Source organism: Xiphophorus hellerii, chromosome 20, assembly GCF_003331165.1.
Source record: "Xiphophorus hellerii strain 12219 chromosome 20, Xiphophorus_hellerii-4.1, whole genome shotgun sequence".
NCBI lineage: Eukaryota > Metazoa > Chordata > Actinopteri > Cyprinodontiformes > Poeciliidae > Xiphophorus > Xiphophorus hellerii.
The window spans coordinates 18,648,172-18,664,016 of NC_045691.1; the positions used below are offsets into that span (position 1 = coordinate 18,648,172).

General features: G+C 37.8%; 1 protein-coding gene across 2 annotated transcripts in view; it reads left to right on the top strand.

Annotated features, from left to right (window-relative positions):
- The first annotated feature begins 455 nt into the window (after nucleotides 1–455).
- Nucleotides 456–15,845, top strand: part of col7a1 (collagen, type VII, alpha 1) — a 76,155-nt gene continuing 60,765 nt past the window's right edge. For both annotated transcript variants that reach the window (XM_032549162.1, XM_032549163.1), the window contains exons 1-12: nucleotides 456–1,016; nucleotides 7,924–7,996; nucleotides 10,686–10,866; nucleotides 10,949–11,105; nucleotides 11,190–11,283; nucleotides 11,403–11,561; nucleotides 12,108–12,265; nucleotides 12,613–12,742; nucleotides 12,830–12,949; nucleotides 14,251–14,406; nucleotides 14,580–14,699; nucleotides 14,782–14,931. In XM_032549162.1, the coding sequence (XP_032405053.1) occupies nucleotides 7,933–7,996; nucleotides 10,686–10,866; nucleotides 10,949–11,105; nucleotides 11,190–11,283; nucleotides 11,403–11,561; nucleotides 12,108–12,265; nucleotides 12,613–12,742; nucleotides 12,830–12,949; nucleotides 14,251–14,406; nucleotides 14,580–14,699; nucleotides 14,782–14,931 (1,489 nt within the window). In that variant the 5' untranslated portion in view covers nucleotides 456–1,016; nucleotides 7,924–7,932. The remainder of the gene's footprint in view (nucleotides 1,017–7,923; nucleotides 7,997–10,685; nucleotides 10,867–10,948; nucleotides 11,106–11,189; nucleotides 11,284–11,402; nucleotides 11,562–12,107; nucleotides 12,266–12,612; nucleotides 12,743–12,829; nucleotides 12,950–14,250; nucleotides 14,407–14,579; nucleotides 14,700–14,781; nucleotides 14,932–15,845) is intronic.

The window sequence follows — 15,845 nt, forward strand, 5'->3', positions numbered from 1 at the left end:
GCTACAGCTGGTTCACCACAACAGAGCATGCCATGAATGCTCAGGCTAGTTGGTATGGCCACTGATGACGGCAGAAAAACAGTTTTCTGGGAAGCTTAGCTGTTTCCCCGCCATTAGCATAGCTGCAGCATGTTCACTAGCCTGATTGACAACATTAAGATCTGACTCCTGGCTCTAATTGGTTGTTTCTGAGTCATTTCTGCTGATGATAATACTGGGGGTTGCAGGAGCTTGTTTTTTTGTTTGTTGTTTTTTTTTTTTTTCACAGATTATTTGCCTCACAACATGGTGACGGTTTTAACAAATACTTAAAAATCATATATTTTAAAAATAAAAGTGCATATTTAACCCCGGTAAAAAAAAAAATTATGTAAAGAAAAAATCATTTTATCTTAAAGTTTGAATAAAAAGGTTAACAGAAAAATATTGTAAAGGTGGCAAATACAGTACTTTGCACTATATCCATGCAAATGATTGCATACCCATGTAGTGTAAAGATCTAATTTGCCCCAAAAGTTTAAATCAATAAGTCAACCAATAAATAAACAAACAAACCACGAGTCCAGTTTAATCAATCTTACCCGGAGGAATAAAGATGTTACTAACAGTCAGTCTGACTTGCATTCGGCTGCAGGGAGGGAGGAGGATGAAAAAACAGCAGAAAGGGAGAGCTCAGGAGCTGCTCTCCTTCAGGCGTCCCGACAAGTCTGGACTGTTCTGCTCCTGCTTGTGTTCAACTCTCCTCGAACAAGGCGGCAGCCTCGGGAATCAGAAACTGTTTTTCACGCTGCTGACTGTCGCCTGCAGGGATGCAGCGATCAGAGCTGGGTCGCTGAGCTGGCTGGCTGGTGGTGGCGACGCGATCCTGCTCCGTGAAGTTGGGACACTGTGAGACCGGTCGTCTGTGGAAATCACTGCTGTGTGAAACACCCCCACCGCACCGTGGGCTCGGGCTGGATGTACCACAGGTGGACAGCGGCGGGCTGTGGGCCGGCGCACAGAGCAGGAATCCTCAGGTACGAACAAACTTTTTTTGCATTTCATTGCAAAGTTTTTCAAAGTGCCATTTTCATAACGCGCGTATCTGCTACCTGAAACCTTCACGCAAGGTTTAAACGCTCTGATAAAACACCTGCATGCATGCAGTGCCGTTTGGTACTGATTCTGCTGCAACATCACTGTCACGAAGGATTGCCCTCACAGGAAACCTCTCCATTTTACGCACGTGTTGTCAGAAAATGTTATGAATCCCCTTCAAAGGCGGGGATCTAAAAGCCCGTGGTTAAGTCTAACAACGTGTTTTAAACTCAAACCCTGGAATGGAACAGAAATCTAGCAGAACAGAGTGTGCACTATTAAAGCTGTTGGTTAAAGAACAACCCCCCCTCAAAATGTAAACTTCAAAGTTAGTGGATGCAAAAAGGAAAATAAATAAATAAATATTGACTATATTAAGTAATATTTGGATTAAAATGAATTGTTTTTACTGTTAGTTTATTTCATTAGCGTGATAGAAGGTGGCAGTAAGTGACATTTTATATGTGAAACATTTTGAAAAAGTGTAACTGCGCCATGCTGTTTACATTTATTTGATGTAGTGCTACTCCAACTTGAGTACAATGTCATTACTTCCCTCTGCTTCACTGGATGACAAGCATTTTTAATTAAAAACGCACCGGAGCTTCGGTGTTCGGGTTTGTAAACAACCTTCATTGCTTTCATGTTATTTTCTGTCTGCTGAGCCTTATGTGCCATTTGGAGGTCAAATGAACATAAAGCAAGTGGTACTTATTGTCAATGGAAGTGCTGTGTAAAGCTCTAACATGTACACAGTACAGAAAGTGTTGGCCTCTAAAGTTTTATGCATTAGAAAACTTGGAAACATGCTTCTCCTGCCCAAATGTGTTATTTTCAATGATGTCAGTTATATGTACTAATTTCTTATTTCATTATTCTGTACCCAAATCTGCTTTTAACAATTTTAGTTTTTTCTGTCATTTTACATCATTTTCACAAATTAAATTAGATTAAACAGTACATCTCAAGTCCCCTGTTCAGAACTTAAGTAGCCATTTAGCCAAATACTTTTTTAATATGGTAAAACATGTCCTATATTTGTAGCACTTTATCAAGTCCAGAGGACTTTGAAGCACTAAACACTACATTCAGTCATTCAAGGTGGTAAGCTACTACATTGTAGCCACAGCTGCCCTGGAGAAGTCTGACAGAAACAAGGCTGTCATGTACCTGAGATTCATTAGACTTTTTTTAAGAAGTCTAATGAAAACTGCATCCATTTTGGCCACATATTTGGTTAAATTTGTCTTACTTTTGTCCCAACATTAACCCTTTATTTGACTAAATAAATAACCCAGGAGTTTTAAGTGTGTTGACCTCAGTTGAACTTATTTAGGATGAAGACAGTGACAGTCCTTGATTTAGGATGAAGGAAAATATGCACACTCCCCTCTGCATGCTTTATTGGTTTCAATTATCTGGTCTACATCCGACTGCACCCTCAGCTTTGTTGTGGTTTAGCTCAGAACAGTAAAAAGTTAAGTTTTTTTAAAAGTAATAATATGAGGCTCTTTCTGCTTCACCTTCATCCTCTTGCTTTTTTCTTTCTACTCTTCATTCTCTGCATATTTTCAGCCAGACTTGGTTAGGTCTCTGGTGCCTCTGTGACATTTGGTGCCAACATCTGAAAACGGCCACAGCTGGTCCCTGTGTGTGTTGGATGTGATTATCTTCATTTTCCCCGGTTGGGGATTAGAAGTAGGATATTCATTTTTGTTCTGCATTAAAGTGGTAGTTTACAATGAGTCATTTTTTGTTTGATTTCACTTGAATTAGTCTCTAATCGTGTTTAGGTTTGGCTAAGTCAGCTGGAAGGCAGGCATGCTGCTGTGTCTCTGTCTTTTCATGCCCCATTCATGTTTCTGAAAGAGACAAGTTAGCCTTTGAAGACAAAGAGAGCACTTTCCTTGATTAAGTCTGTTTATGTTTTCTTAACAGAAACTCAAAGCTTGTGAAATTCTGGAACGAACTTGAACCTTTTGGAAACTATTTTCACAGAGGCGATTTATTTTCATAATAGATAGATTATTGAAGTTGGCTGAAAACCATGACGATGGCAGAAGTGATTTATCTTGTTCTTGACTTGAGAATCTTCAGATGGTTTTCAGATAACCTCTGACAAGGACTCATTTATTCTTACCAATAGCGGAGAACCAAGAATACAAGATCCCTGTGGTGTGATAATTTTTAGCAGTCTTGGGTAATTTAGTGGGACATGTCACCCTCGTTTGACCCTTCAGTTCCCAGTCCGCTCACTTCACAGTCTGCCCTGAACTCTGTCACATGGTAGTGGCCCACTTCTCCTGCTGGGAGAATGGCATCTGAACTGAAATACATTTCTGTGACTCTGCCAGAGGCCAAGTTTATAGCTTTGCTCAGTTTTCATACAAATCCTACCAGAAACTCTGCGATGAGTCATAGTATTTTCCTTCTGTCCTGGACATACATTGTTAAACTCATTCCAAAGCTTGTGTTTACACATTGTCTTTACTTTTCAATTGGACTTTGTTTAAAAAGGACTTTGAGATACTATTTTCTACTGTTTCTTTCACCTTTAATTATACCTGCTTGGTTTAATTTGTCATGTGATTTGTATGGGTTGTGGCCATACAAGCCAGGAGTTTCAAAAGTGAACACATGTCTAAAGTTTCTATGGGTTTTGGAGATTCTGTAGTTCCTTTAGTGAGATCCAAAAACTAACAGTGACCATAAATATAGCGATGTGGTGTTGGGTACTCAGCCCAGTATTCGATTCTCACCACAAAATAATCTTGAGTAAAAATAACTTGGTTTCTCAGGATCATGGTATTTACACAGAGAAACCATCTAATCATCTATTTTTTATATTTAAAACAGGAAATCAACAAATGTTCATACTGCTACTGAGATTATATAACACATTGATCACTACAGTTCCAAAAATGTAATTTATAACATTTATTAATTGTATACTTTTTATTGTGATATACACACTTTAGCAAATGTATGCAAATTTGTATTTGCTTGTTAATATGTCAGATGCAGAGTGTGCCAGCTGCTTAACGAACATGTGTTAGCTGGCATCTGTAGTTTTACAGAAGGATTACTTCAATAGAGTGATGGATGGCATTATACACCAATAAGAAGTTCTTTTAGGGGTAGGAAGGCTGCAAGTGGACACATTTCCAAGAAAATTTTTTAGTCCTTTTTGTTAGTGCTGGAAGGTGCTTTCTTTCTTTCTTTCTTTCAACCTGTCTTTCAACATTTTCACCAGTGTGCAGCAACAGGTGGGGAGGGGAAGCATTGTGTTACTCTGTGCTCCACAGAGTCAGAGAAAGCTTTGGTTAGATTTTCTGACATGTCATTAAAATAAATTTCAAAACGTAGGAATGATATGTGAAACATTTTAGCAGTTTTGAAACCATAACTTTCCAAATCCTTACTGTACCTCGATACTGGTAACTATCCTATCAGATCAATTCAAATGACTATTGATTCAAGGTTGTGTTCTGAAGGTTCCCATCCTTCAGAACCCAACCAACCCCAGGCTTTTTCTAAGCAGCTTCCAAGCAGCTGAATGTTAACCAGCAGCACAGCTAGCTTAGCATGTCTAGCTAGATTGCAGAGTCTGAAAGGTTGCTTTGGAGTCACTTAAATTCAAAAGCACAGCCTCATTTAACCTGCAGGTATTTATGTTATTGGTACACATGTAGCTATAAACATTCAACCCTGTTTTTCAAGTGACAAACACAAGCATGAAAATGTGCTTAAGCTTTTCTATTTACTGTGTTCCCACTAAAATGTTGTAAGTCTTTGGCAGCCTTCAGCTTGGGTTCATCTGTCTCATCATTGGTTTTTATATCTTTTTTGTTAGTAAAACTGGTGCACTGTGTACAAACGTATTTGGCTGACTGCTTCACCAAACTTAAAACAGCAAGAGGAAAATAAAATGAAATGTATACAATATGATGTGCATACTCAGGAGATCTTTGGATATAATTTAGCTTTAAGTGTGTGGAATCTGAAAATACTTAAAGACAAGGAAAAGTAAGACTGCATGTTCAACTTCTCAGGCTTTATGAGAATGTTTAGGACCAAAATAAAATCTTCAGCTGGTAGTCTTGTCCGGTCTGCATCTTTTAGGGGAATAACCGTTTGTCATCAGCTGAGAGCTTTTGCCTTTTGAGATCAAAGATGAGAAGGAAAAACAATGTAGCTTGGGAAAATAATCAAATATTATTGTAAAGCTCTGATCTCTGCACATATATTAATGCTACGGTAAAGGGAATCAGTGGAGATAAATAAGAATTATTATGTGCTTTCTGGTTAAATTCCTTAATACTGTAACCCTGCGCCAACCTTCAGTAGGGATTATCAGATAAGTTACCAGAGGCTGTTTGCAGCTTGTTGCTCATTGAACCAATATTTAAGTGTTTGTTTAATTGTATAAGACAGATTGCAAGCCAAATTGCCAGAATCTTTCTGCGAGAGAAATAAATTGTGCTCTTCAAAATGAATATGGTACTAATTATAAATAAAGGTAATCTGTTCTACATTATTCTACTGTAGATGTCAACAGTCTTTACCAGTCTGTCAGCATGCGTTGACTCCATCTGTCTTTCACATGCTCTCCTCACCTCAGCTATCCAACTTTCTGTCTGGTTTCAGACGTTTTCTCATAAAGTTTCAAGAGTTAAAATGCTTTATGTTGTCCTGCTGATTCCCATAAACCATGGATTTTATCCTGTTGTATAGCCTCCTGTAGTTCTGTTAACTTGACAGGGAGCGTTGCATTACTCTGATGAAAAGGATATTCTTGGTTTATAGCTATGCCCCACCTGACAAAAGCTGACACATGTTATAGTTAATATTGACAGATGTTGCCATAAGTTATACGAGAGTATTATTTTTAAAAGGTAAAAGGAAATATTTTTTATGACTGGAAGAAGAACAGGGATCTCATGGACTTTATATCAACCATATATAGGAATCTGGCATCTGCCTTCCATATGAACAAAAACCAAAGACAGATCGAAAACATACGGGAAAAATACTGTACGTTCCACTGCTATATTACTACTGAAAACCTACAAAGATACACATTGGCATGTGAAGGTGAAGTGAAGTAACGTATTCCAAAAATGTAATAACATTCATATGTCTGTCTTTTAGGACCAGGATGACTGGATAATGGTAAATGACACAAATAGTGATTGTTTTCACTGATTTCTAATGCGCGCAATCAAAAAGTGGAGACGTTTAACTAAACTTTGACAGTGTAATAAACTATTTGCTGACATTTTTGAATTTCAGTCAGTATAAAAACTTTACTTTGTAACGCTTAAACAAAGAGCATATTTGGGGCTTTATAGCAGATGTTTATTCACCTTATTAATTTCAGCAGTTTGAACAGTTCAGACAAGCATAGTCAAAGTTCTTATGAGCTTTGAAAATAATAAATTATTTTTAAAATGTATTAAAAATAATACATTTTTAATCCTAATTGAGGGTTCAACAACATTGAGGTGGATTAACAGCTTTGCTGGTTTTGTGGCAGTGTGCACTCAAATCAGAGAGAATTACTTATTTATTTTTATACCTTTTATGCCATAATTGTTTGTATTTATTTGCTTACATCGTATTTGGATAACAAAATAAGGTAATAGAGTTATATTTTTGCTAACTCTTTAAGGGAAACAATTTTTTTCTAACAATTCTTGAGCCCTGATGTAATTATACATGAAGTCATTGATTGAATTTAGCTATTTAATATAATGCAGGTACAAAATCTGGATCAAGACAAGCAGATCTTTATCATATAATCAAATTTGTTTCATTTATTCCAATAAAATCCAGTTATGTAGTCAGATTCAGAACTTTTAGTCAAATTCAGTCCAAAATAACCTGATGCAATGATATTGAATTCATGTCGCATCTTGTGGAGAAGTAGGAGCCTAATATAGAAAGGAGAAGGTCTCATTTCTAGATTGTAATTTCTTAAATAGACAAACCTCCAGGAACCCAGAAGGAAGCACAAACAACAAGAGAGACAGCAGGATTAACACACTTAAAACTGGGTGGCTAGACAGCAGAATGACAACATTAGAATCTGTGAAAGAAAGTGACAAGCTTGTAAATGCAGGGGAGGTGATTAGTGGGACCAGAAATGTGTCCCAATCAACTCAACGACTCACAGGTGTTAAGGGTGCATGACGAATGATGTGAGAAAAATAAATCTGTCACAGAGAAATGAAAATTATATAGACACAGAGGAACAATGAACAAAAATTAAATAACAGCAATTACAACTAAACACAAACAAATGCTACAGAAAATAAAGCCAAATTTATCAAGTACGGGAAAACTCAAAATACAACACATAAATGTTAACATTGTTTCAGTCAGTTTTTTTGTCTTAATTCTAGCGTAGGAGTTGTTTGTACGGAAAAGCACTCCATTAATGATAAAGACTGACAAAGTGTAACATGTCAATATAGCCTGGAGCTGAACGTGACTGATATAAATGTAGGTAATCTCTCTGATTGTCAGACAGAGCTGTAAAACCTGGTAAGTTGCTGCATTTAATAAGACTGGCAGACAGGATAACAAGAATCAGGCACAGACAGGACCAAGCAGTGTGGAAGCAGACAGTGACACATAACAGCTGAAGATCCGAAGAAGATGTGGAGTAAATGACTTACAAGATTAAAACGGAAATTCCAAAGATCACAAAATAACCCAACAATATGCAACAGTTTTATTGGTGATGACTAAGGAGCTGAAGGATGACAACGAGTGTGATGCTTTTAAAAAAATGTTGGTCGTGTTGCAAAAGTTGAAAGCTTTTTTCCTCTTTTGTCTGTCTAGGCTGTGAAGATGTGGAGCTGGGTTTTCACTGTTGCTGTCCTGCTGTCCTCCATCACACTTGCTGACGCTCAGGGTAAAATTATTTATTTTATTTTGATCCATTTTTAGATATTCAGCTTTAGTTTTGATTTTCATCAAAACAACTTAAGTTTTTTGTCAACTTATTGATTATAATTTTGCTGCTTTTTTAACTTCTAGATCCTTTTATGTCTGAATTTTTAATCAAATTGAACTTGATCTGACTTAAATGCCTACAAAAGCAATGAAATTAGAACTTTTTGGAAATTTGCTGAACTGTATGTAAACTGAAGTTTATTGTTTTTTCTTAGTGATGTAGTCTAGTTCATGTAATTATATATAATATATCTTATATTTTGTAGATTTTAACCGATTTAAAAATGTGTTGATCTCAAAAATCTATGAAATATCCTTTTATCACATTGCCCAGATCATAAGTCTTCTGCATTGTGTTGCTTGCAGATTTGTGGAAAAAGAAAGATATCCACAAAACAGATGGAAAAATCTAGGAAAATGATTCTGGAAAAGTATGGAAATTAAAAACTAAACATTAAAAACCTAACAGCAGACCAATGCAGCTCACTATTCTCTATTTGGTATACATTTTAGATAATATAGAAGAGTTTGCCAAAGCCATTGTTGGATCACTCTTGTGTTTGTAGGCTCCAGTGTTAAATACTTGACTTTTACAGAAATGACTGTCACAGCTTCTATTTTAACACCAGCTTTTGCAGACTTGACTGAAATCTGCTGAAACCTCTCAGGCCCTCAGGCTAATCATCTGTCAATCAGAACATATCCCCCTTTTTTAAGTAAAGTAACATTTCACAGAAAAAAAAGCCAAGTTTTGTTTTGAAGTTTACAAGCAAAATAAAAAGAGACAATAAAGATATTATTGTCTTTTTTTTAACTTTGAGTGACTGGCTGTAATTTCCTTTTGTTTTTGGACCGGAGGCTACATGCCTTTGAAGAACAAACCACCCAGCCTTACTCTCATGCAGATGAGTTGCTACACACTCATGGGGAAATCTATGAAGCACAGCAATCAGCTTTTCACCTGCAATTTGCTTTATTTCTGCACTGGACTCTCAAAGCTGTTTGAACAACATGCATGCAGGAACAATTGCACTAATAAAGTCCAGCAGATGGAAGCAATTTGTTTGCACCATTTTTTTTTATCATGGTAGTTGTTTTCTCTTCATTCTCCAACATAATAGATGCAGAAGTAACAGACACAGACTAGATACATAGATGACTATGTAGATCAATAGATTTATTCATTCATTTAATAATTATAGTAACTTTTATAATGTCAGAACAAAAAAAGGAACTTCTGTATAGATTGATCTTTCATGCATTTGGAATCAATTCACTAAAGTCAACATGAAATACATCTGCTAAAACATTCCACAACATTCTGAATTTTGAAAAAGTGACAGAATAATTTTTAACACATTGTGTTAAAAATGATTGTATCCAATAAATGTATTGGATTTAATTTGCACAAATTTATTTCCAGAAACATCTGGTGTACAGCGATCACTTCCCTAACTTGCTTTATTTTGCAACGTCTCTGCAAAACACAAACAGTTTTTGTTTTGGAAAATAAGGAGTTATTTGCTCGGGTTGTGGCATACATGAAAATGGATGAGGTTTTTCTTAAATGTGTGACAAATGCCTAATTTATACGTGGCTGATTTATGTTAGTGTAAAGAAATGCTTTTTTTACAGCTATTTGTAGAATTGGAAACAGATGAAACCCAGTAATTGAAAACATTTAGCATCACACAATAGATTTGTTTGTTGTTTGTTGTTGTTGTAAAGTTGTTTTATCTACCCCATAGTGTTTTGATTTTGACAAAGATATGCAAAGATGTTTCATTATGTCTAAAGAAAGAGTTTATTACCTCACTCAGTGCCCATTTTATTGTTTACACCTCGCTAGTTTCAACTTGGAGAACGGTTTGCCCTCAAAAAATCCCTAAATGCTTCATTATAAATATTAAACAAGATGTTGGACAACTTTGAAATCACAGCAGCACACACTTGCTGCAGATGAAGCTAAACTGTCCATGATGTGAATCTCCTCTTCCACCACATCCCAACTGTACTAATTTAGATCTGGTCTGTAGAGATCACTGGACTACAGCGACTTCATCAATCTGGTCAACGAATCAGCTTGAGATGATTTGAACTTTGTGACAGAAAAAGTTATCCTGCTGAAGGTAGCCATCATCAGAAAATGTGGTAAACTGTGGTCAGGATGGAAGGATGAAATTAAGATATAAATTATTTCCAATTTTGATGGAATCTAGATCTTGCAGGAATTATTTAAGCATGTGCTTGCTTTTCAAATCGGTTACTTTTAAAAAAGGTAGTATAAAAAATTTAACTAAAGGAACATCAGGTTTTATTTAGCTTTAAGTAACATGAGCAATTATGACTGGCTTTGTTGCAAAGAGTAGCAAGAAAAAAAAAGTGAAACTCTTATTTTACTTAAGCTTCAGTAAATTATTGAAACTAAAAAGTTGCTTTTGAAGAGAAGAGTCAGACTGTGGCGTAATTATCAATCAACTGAACCGGAGGAAAAAAGGCAGCCCTAATCCCAGACAGCAACATACCAATTTAACGATTTACTGTACAAAAGCCTCACCCTCACATTATTCAACACAAACGGAAGTTTTGAGGCTAAATTTATGGACATGGAGTAAATGACACGTCACTGTTTCTCCTTCACTTTGCAGGCAGGTGTAATAATGTACAGGCAGCAGACATTGTGTTCCTGATTGATGGGTCCTCCAGTATCGGCCGCTCAAACTTCCTGCAGGTGAAGGGCTTCATGGCTGGAATTGTAAAGCCTTTTGCCAGCTTTGTTAGCGAGTCGGGGATCCGGTTTGGGGCCGTGCAATACAGTGATACCTCAAGGTGACTGACAGGATTAATAACTACCTCTTTTCTCTACTTGATAAGCAGAATTACCTTATTGTTGATGTTGCTCTTTCTTCAGGGTGGAGTTCACCTTTAACACACACCTGACAGGCACTGATGTCGTCAACGCAGTGCAGAATATGAACTATAAAGGTGGAAACACACGCACTGGAGCTGGTCTAAAGTATGTTTCTGATAACTTCTTCAACCCAGCCTCCACCCGCGATGTCCCAAAGGTCTAACCACCACAATGCTTAATTATTACATTTTGCTTAATGCTAGGAACTGATAGCTAATCCTACCTGCTGTTACCTTTTCAGGTCACCATTCTGATTACTGATGGGAAATCACAAGACCAAGTGCAGGAACCGGCTCAGAAGCTGCGGAGTCAGGGAGTGAATGTTTTTGCAGTTGGTATGTTTTTTTTATATTTGCAGCCTTGTGGATTGGCTGTCAGAGTAAAGGAGCAAATATGAAATTATCTCTTTCTTTTTTTACCTTTGCCCAATTTAATAATATAAAATTAATTTTAGGAATCAAGAGTGCAGACAGGAATGAACTGGCTCAGGTTTCCTCAAAGCCCAGCAGTGATTTCACCTCGTTTGTTGGGGACTTCAAGCTGCTGAATACGCTTCTTCCTCTTGTTAGCCCTCGAGTGTGCTCAGCAGCAGGGGGAGTCTATGCAAGTGACGGTATGTATGGATGCCACAGCTCAACATCACTGTATTGAAATATAACATATTCATATTACTTTTCCACATTTTATTGCATTACAACCGTAGAGCACAATGTATTTAATAAGATTGAATGGAATAGACCAGCATAACATGATGTTGATTTTTGGAACGTGACTCAGTGCAATTCTCTCCATGAAATATCTGAAAAGTGCTGCATGCATTCATACTTAACATTAATAAGGTAAAGGTAATTTTATTTACATAGCACATTTTCAGCAGCAAGGCAATACAAAGTGCTTTACAGGAATTAAAAGGAAATACAAACAAAATAACAAACCAAAAGAAAGAGCAAAAGAAGAAAAATCTAATAATGTTGATCCAAAGTAAAGAAACTAGACACTCGTATTCAGGGAACAGAGGTTTGTGGTTATAACTTGGTAAAATGTGAAAAATTTCAAAGGTTACAAATACCTTTGCAATACATTGCACATATGCATGTCATTTTGGACAGTATATCATATTTACTGTATATTAATCCATGTCTCCCAACCCTTTTACCAGAGGCCTTTTCTGGTCCGTCTAATCTTCAGTTCACGGCACAAACGACTGATTCTCTCCAGTTTCGATGGAGTCCTGCAGGAGGCCCCGTGAGCGGCTATGCCATCCAGTATGTGCCGCTCTCTGGTCTGGGTCAGCCAATCAATGCAGAACTGCGCCAGGTGCGTCCAGGTGCTAGAGAATTTTATGTCGTGACTCGTGGAAAGATGAACCAGCACATCTATCTCAGCCCTGACTCAAGAAAAGCATAATTGTAGTCTTCGGAGCCAAAGTCAATCGTGCTTTGCAAGAAAAACATGCGTTCAGGCTGAGTATAAACATGTCTAATGGGTGGATCCTCTTCATGTAGACGCTGTAGAGATTAAAGTGTGGCTGACTAAAATTTTGTGTTCCTATCAGCTATTATATCGATGTAAGAATGCCATAGTTTAGGCTGATTTTAGCCACATTCCTTGCAAAAATCTGAATGAGGAATGGCTACAAATTAGAGATGTGTCTATCCCTACAGGAATCAGTCTCAGCCAGTCAAAGGACTTTCACTGCACAAGATCTCAGGTCAGGAACAGACTACCTGGTGACTGTCATCGCCCAGTACCCCAATAGTGTTGGAGAGTCCGTGTCTGCAAAGCAGCGAACCAGTAAGAACTGACAGCAGACAAAAACCAGAAGGTGAAGACTAGAATAACACTAGGAAAACTTTTCCTGTCCTTTTCCTCTTCACACAGGGTCACTACCAGGAGTGTCCAGCCTACGCCTGGTCCAGGCAGGCTACTTCTCCCTCTCTATCGAATGGGATAAGCCTTCAACTCCTGTGCAGGGCTACAGGCTCACCTATGGGCCACGAGGTCAGGCTTACTCACATTTCTGTTATTGTTTTCTGTCAGTCTTAAACATTCTGCCTCTAACCTATATTATGAATTTACATTCCTCCTTTGTTTTGACATTATCACAGGACTGTGAGCAATCTTAGCAGAGTGAAGGGTTACAATCAAGTCGATACAGTAGTCAAAAACTGTTAACTTGTTGATGGCAAATTTGGAACCGTGTCAAGAGTGCGCAGGAGTTTGAGTAAAGCCTGATTAACGCTAGCTTCTCTTACTCTGAAGTGCCCTCAGGCACTGGCTGTAAGAGTTTGTACTGCTGTAGCCATGACCTAATTTATTAAATGCATTCGTCTTCAATAGGTGTGAAAAAGGCTAAGTTTAACTCTTTTTATAGACTGTGAACAATTAGTCATATAATCCTTTCATTTCTGAGGACAGGGTGTGTCAAGAGGTTTTGATGATTACATAGTGATTCAGGAGGGAAAATTGCCCCCCCTGAGGGAAGGTATAGCTTCTCCCACTGAACATGTGGCAGGAGTGCCACTCTCATTCCTCTGCCAGAGGAATCTCATATTCACCTTTTGACTCGCCAGGCATATAGTAATTACAGGACAAGTTTTTCACTGTTTATGTTTTAGGCTAACCTTGAAATTGAGTTAATTCACCACCTCAAGCTCAATTACAGTAGAATGGATAAGCAAACTTAAGAATGGCATTTTGTATGTCTTTGCTATATACTTGGCTAGTAAGGGTTTAAGGAAACTTGCAGCTCTTCAGAGGTCAGAACTAAATCATATTGAGATGCTGTAGTCTGACCTTAAAGGGGACGTTCCTGTTCAGAGACTTTTGCATTGGCTGAAAAGTGGGACAGAATTTCTCTATAGCTATGTAAATGATTTATTGTCAGTCATCATTGAGGCTAGATGGCAGCCAAGGGTGGCTCAAGCAGTTAGCAGCTTTTGTGAGCGACTAGTTTTCACAAACGGTCAAGTTGGTCAGTAAATCTTTTTCTTTGAAATAAATGAAATCATTATTTGAAAACTGCCTTTTGTACTCACTAAAATGTTCTTTGATATTAAGAATATTAAAGAAAGAACATAGAACATATCAGTAAGGGGGAAATATTTTTCAACACCCCAGTTAACTCACTAACATGACCTATAAAGGCATTATTGCGTAAAAGGTTACCTGATCTAAAGACCACACATACTGTACATTTCTGCTCCTGTAATTATGCTGGATGAAACGTTATGTGTATTTTGAGATGACTCCCAGACCAATAACAGTCCACCATGTGTCTTTTTGCCCTGTGCATTGACTAGGACAACCAGCGGCCCAGCTGCTGGAGCAGTCTCTGTCTGCAGATACCTCCTCTGTCACCTTGAAGTCTCTTCAGCCTGACACAGAGTATGTCATCAACTTGTACCCTCTGTTCTCCAGAAATGGTGCATCCCCGTCTGTCCTCAACACTCGCACTTGTAAGTCCGTCACAACTGATACTTTCATCTCTGCTGGTTGATCAGTAGATTTTAAGAAAACAGATCAGATCAATATTATGATGTGTTGTAAAGCATGTACTGTATCCTTTACACAGTAATACCTTTTAGTGGAACAGAAAATGATATTAATAATTTGTTTCTGATTGGTTCAGTGAGCCTGGAGGCTGTGCAGCAGTTAACAGTGGAGACGGTGTCCGAGGGCAGCATCCGTGTCAAATGGAGACGAGTCAGTGGTGCACAAGCGTACCGTTTGGTATGGGGGCCATTCACAGGTTAGAGGTATTTTTTTTCTGATAATATTTTTCTTTAAAATCTTCCATTTACAAAATATTTATGCTTTGCTTTTCCACCAAGGTCGTAGCGTGGAGACTGTGGAGGTTGCTGGTGACATTGAGCTCTATACTTTGTCCAGCTTGCAGTCAGATACTGAGTACATTGTCACCATCATCCCACTGTATGAGGGCAACACTGAGGGGCCCCGAGCCACAGCCAGATTCAAGATAGGTAGGAAGTGAGATGTTTATCACTTTAAGCTTCTTCTATTTATCGGATTTTTACCCCATCTTTACTGCATCCTAATCCCTCAAAGCATGTTAAAATCAGCAATTAATTACAGTACTTTATGTGAGGCTAGATCTCTAAATGGTACATAGTAAAAAGCAGCAAAGTGGACATTTTCCTATTTTTGAGTTCCATTTCTATAAACAACAATTCAGTTTCAAATCCATTGCCTGTTGCCTTTGCCTCTGAAGGTGAACAGGACGCACATTATTGATACTAATGTGAGAATTTGCATCATTTTCCATTTGGTTATAATTTTGCTTAACGTCAGTATTAGGATCACCGTTATGTTTATAACCTCACACTTTAATTAGAGCGAAGGCTTAGTTATTGCTTTTTGTCCATGTTTGAAACTCAAAGCCACAGCCTGAACAGAAGACCACATTTCTCATATTGCAGTAAATTTTAGTAGGTCTTCATCTTCTCTGAAAACCTTTCACTAATCAAATAAAAATGTACATTTTTGAGCATTATTCTTTTTGCTGACATGCTGTAACCCATTAAGAATCCTCTTTGAAAAGGCGAATGCCCTCTGTGTTGACCAGTCAACAACAGACGGGAAACGAGGAGGGAAAGAAAAGAAAACAAAAAAAAGATGGCCAAAAATCTCTCTGCCTGTTTGTCTCTCTTCTAAAAGTCAAACACGTGTTACTGTTTAGGTCGGACAGACCATTCTCACAGCCTGGGCCTTTCATGTGTGATTCCCATATGGTGTCACTTCAATGAGATGAAGGCAGTGAGTCACTCCAGAGCTGCTGCTTTTCTGTGCAGCGATATGAGTGAACTACTGTCTGAAAACTTAAAAGGTTTCAGAAAGGACATGCACACACAATTTGATATCCTCTGCTTCTGTAATT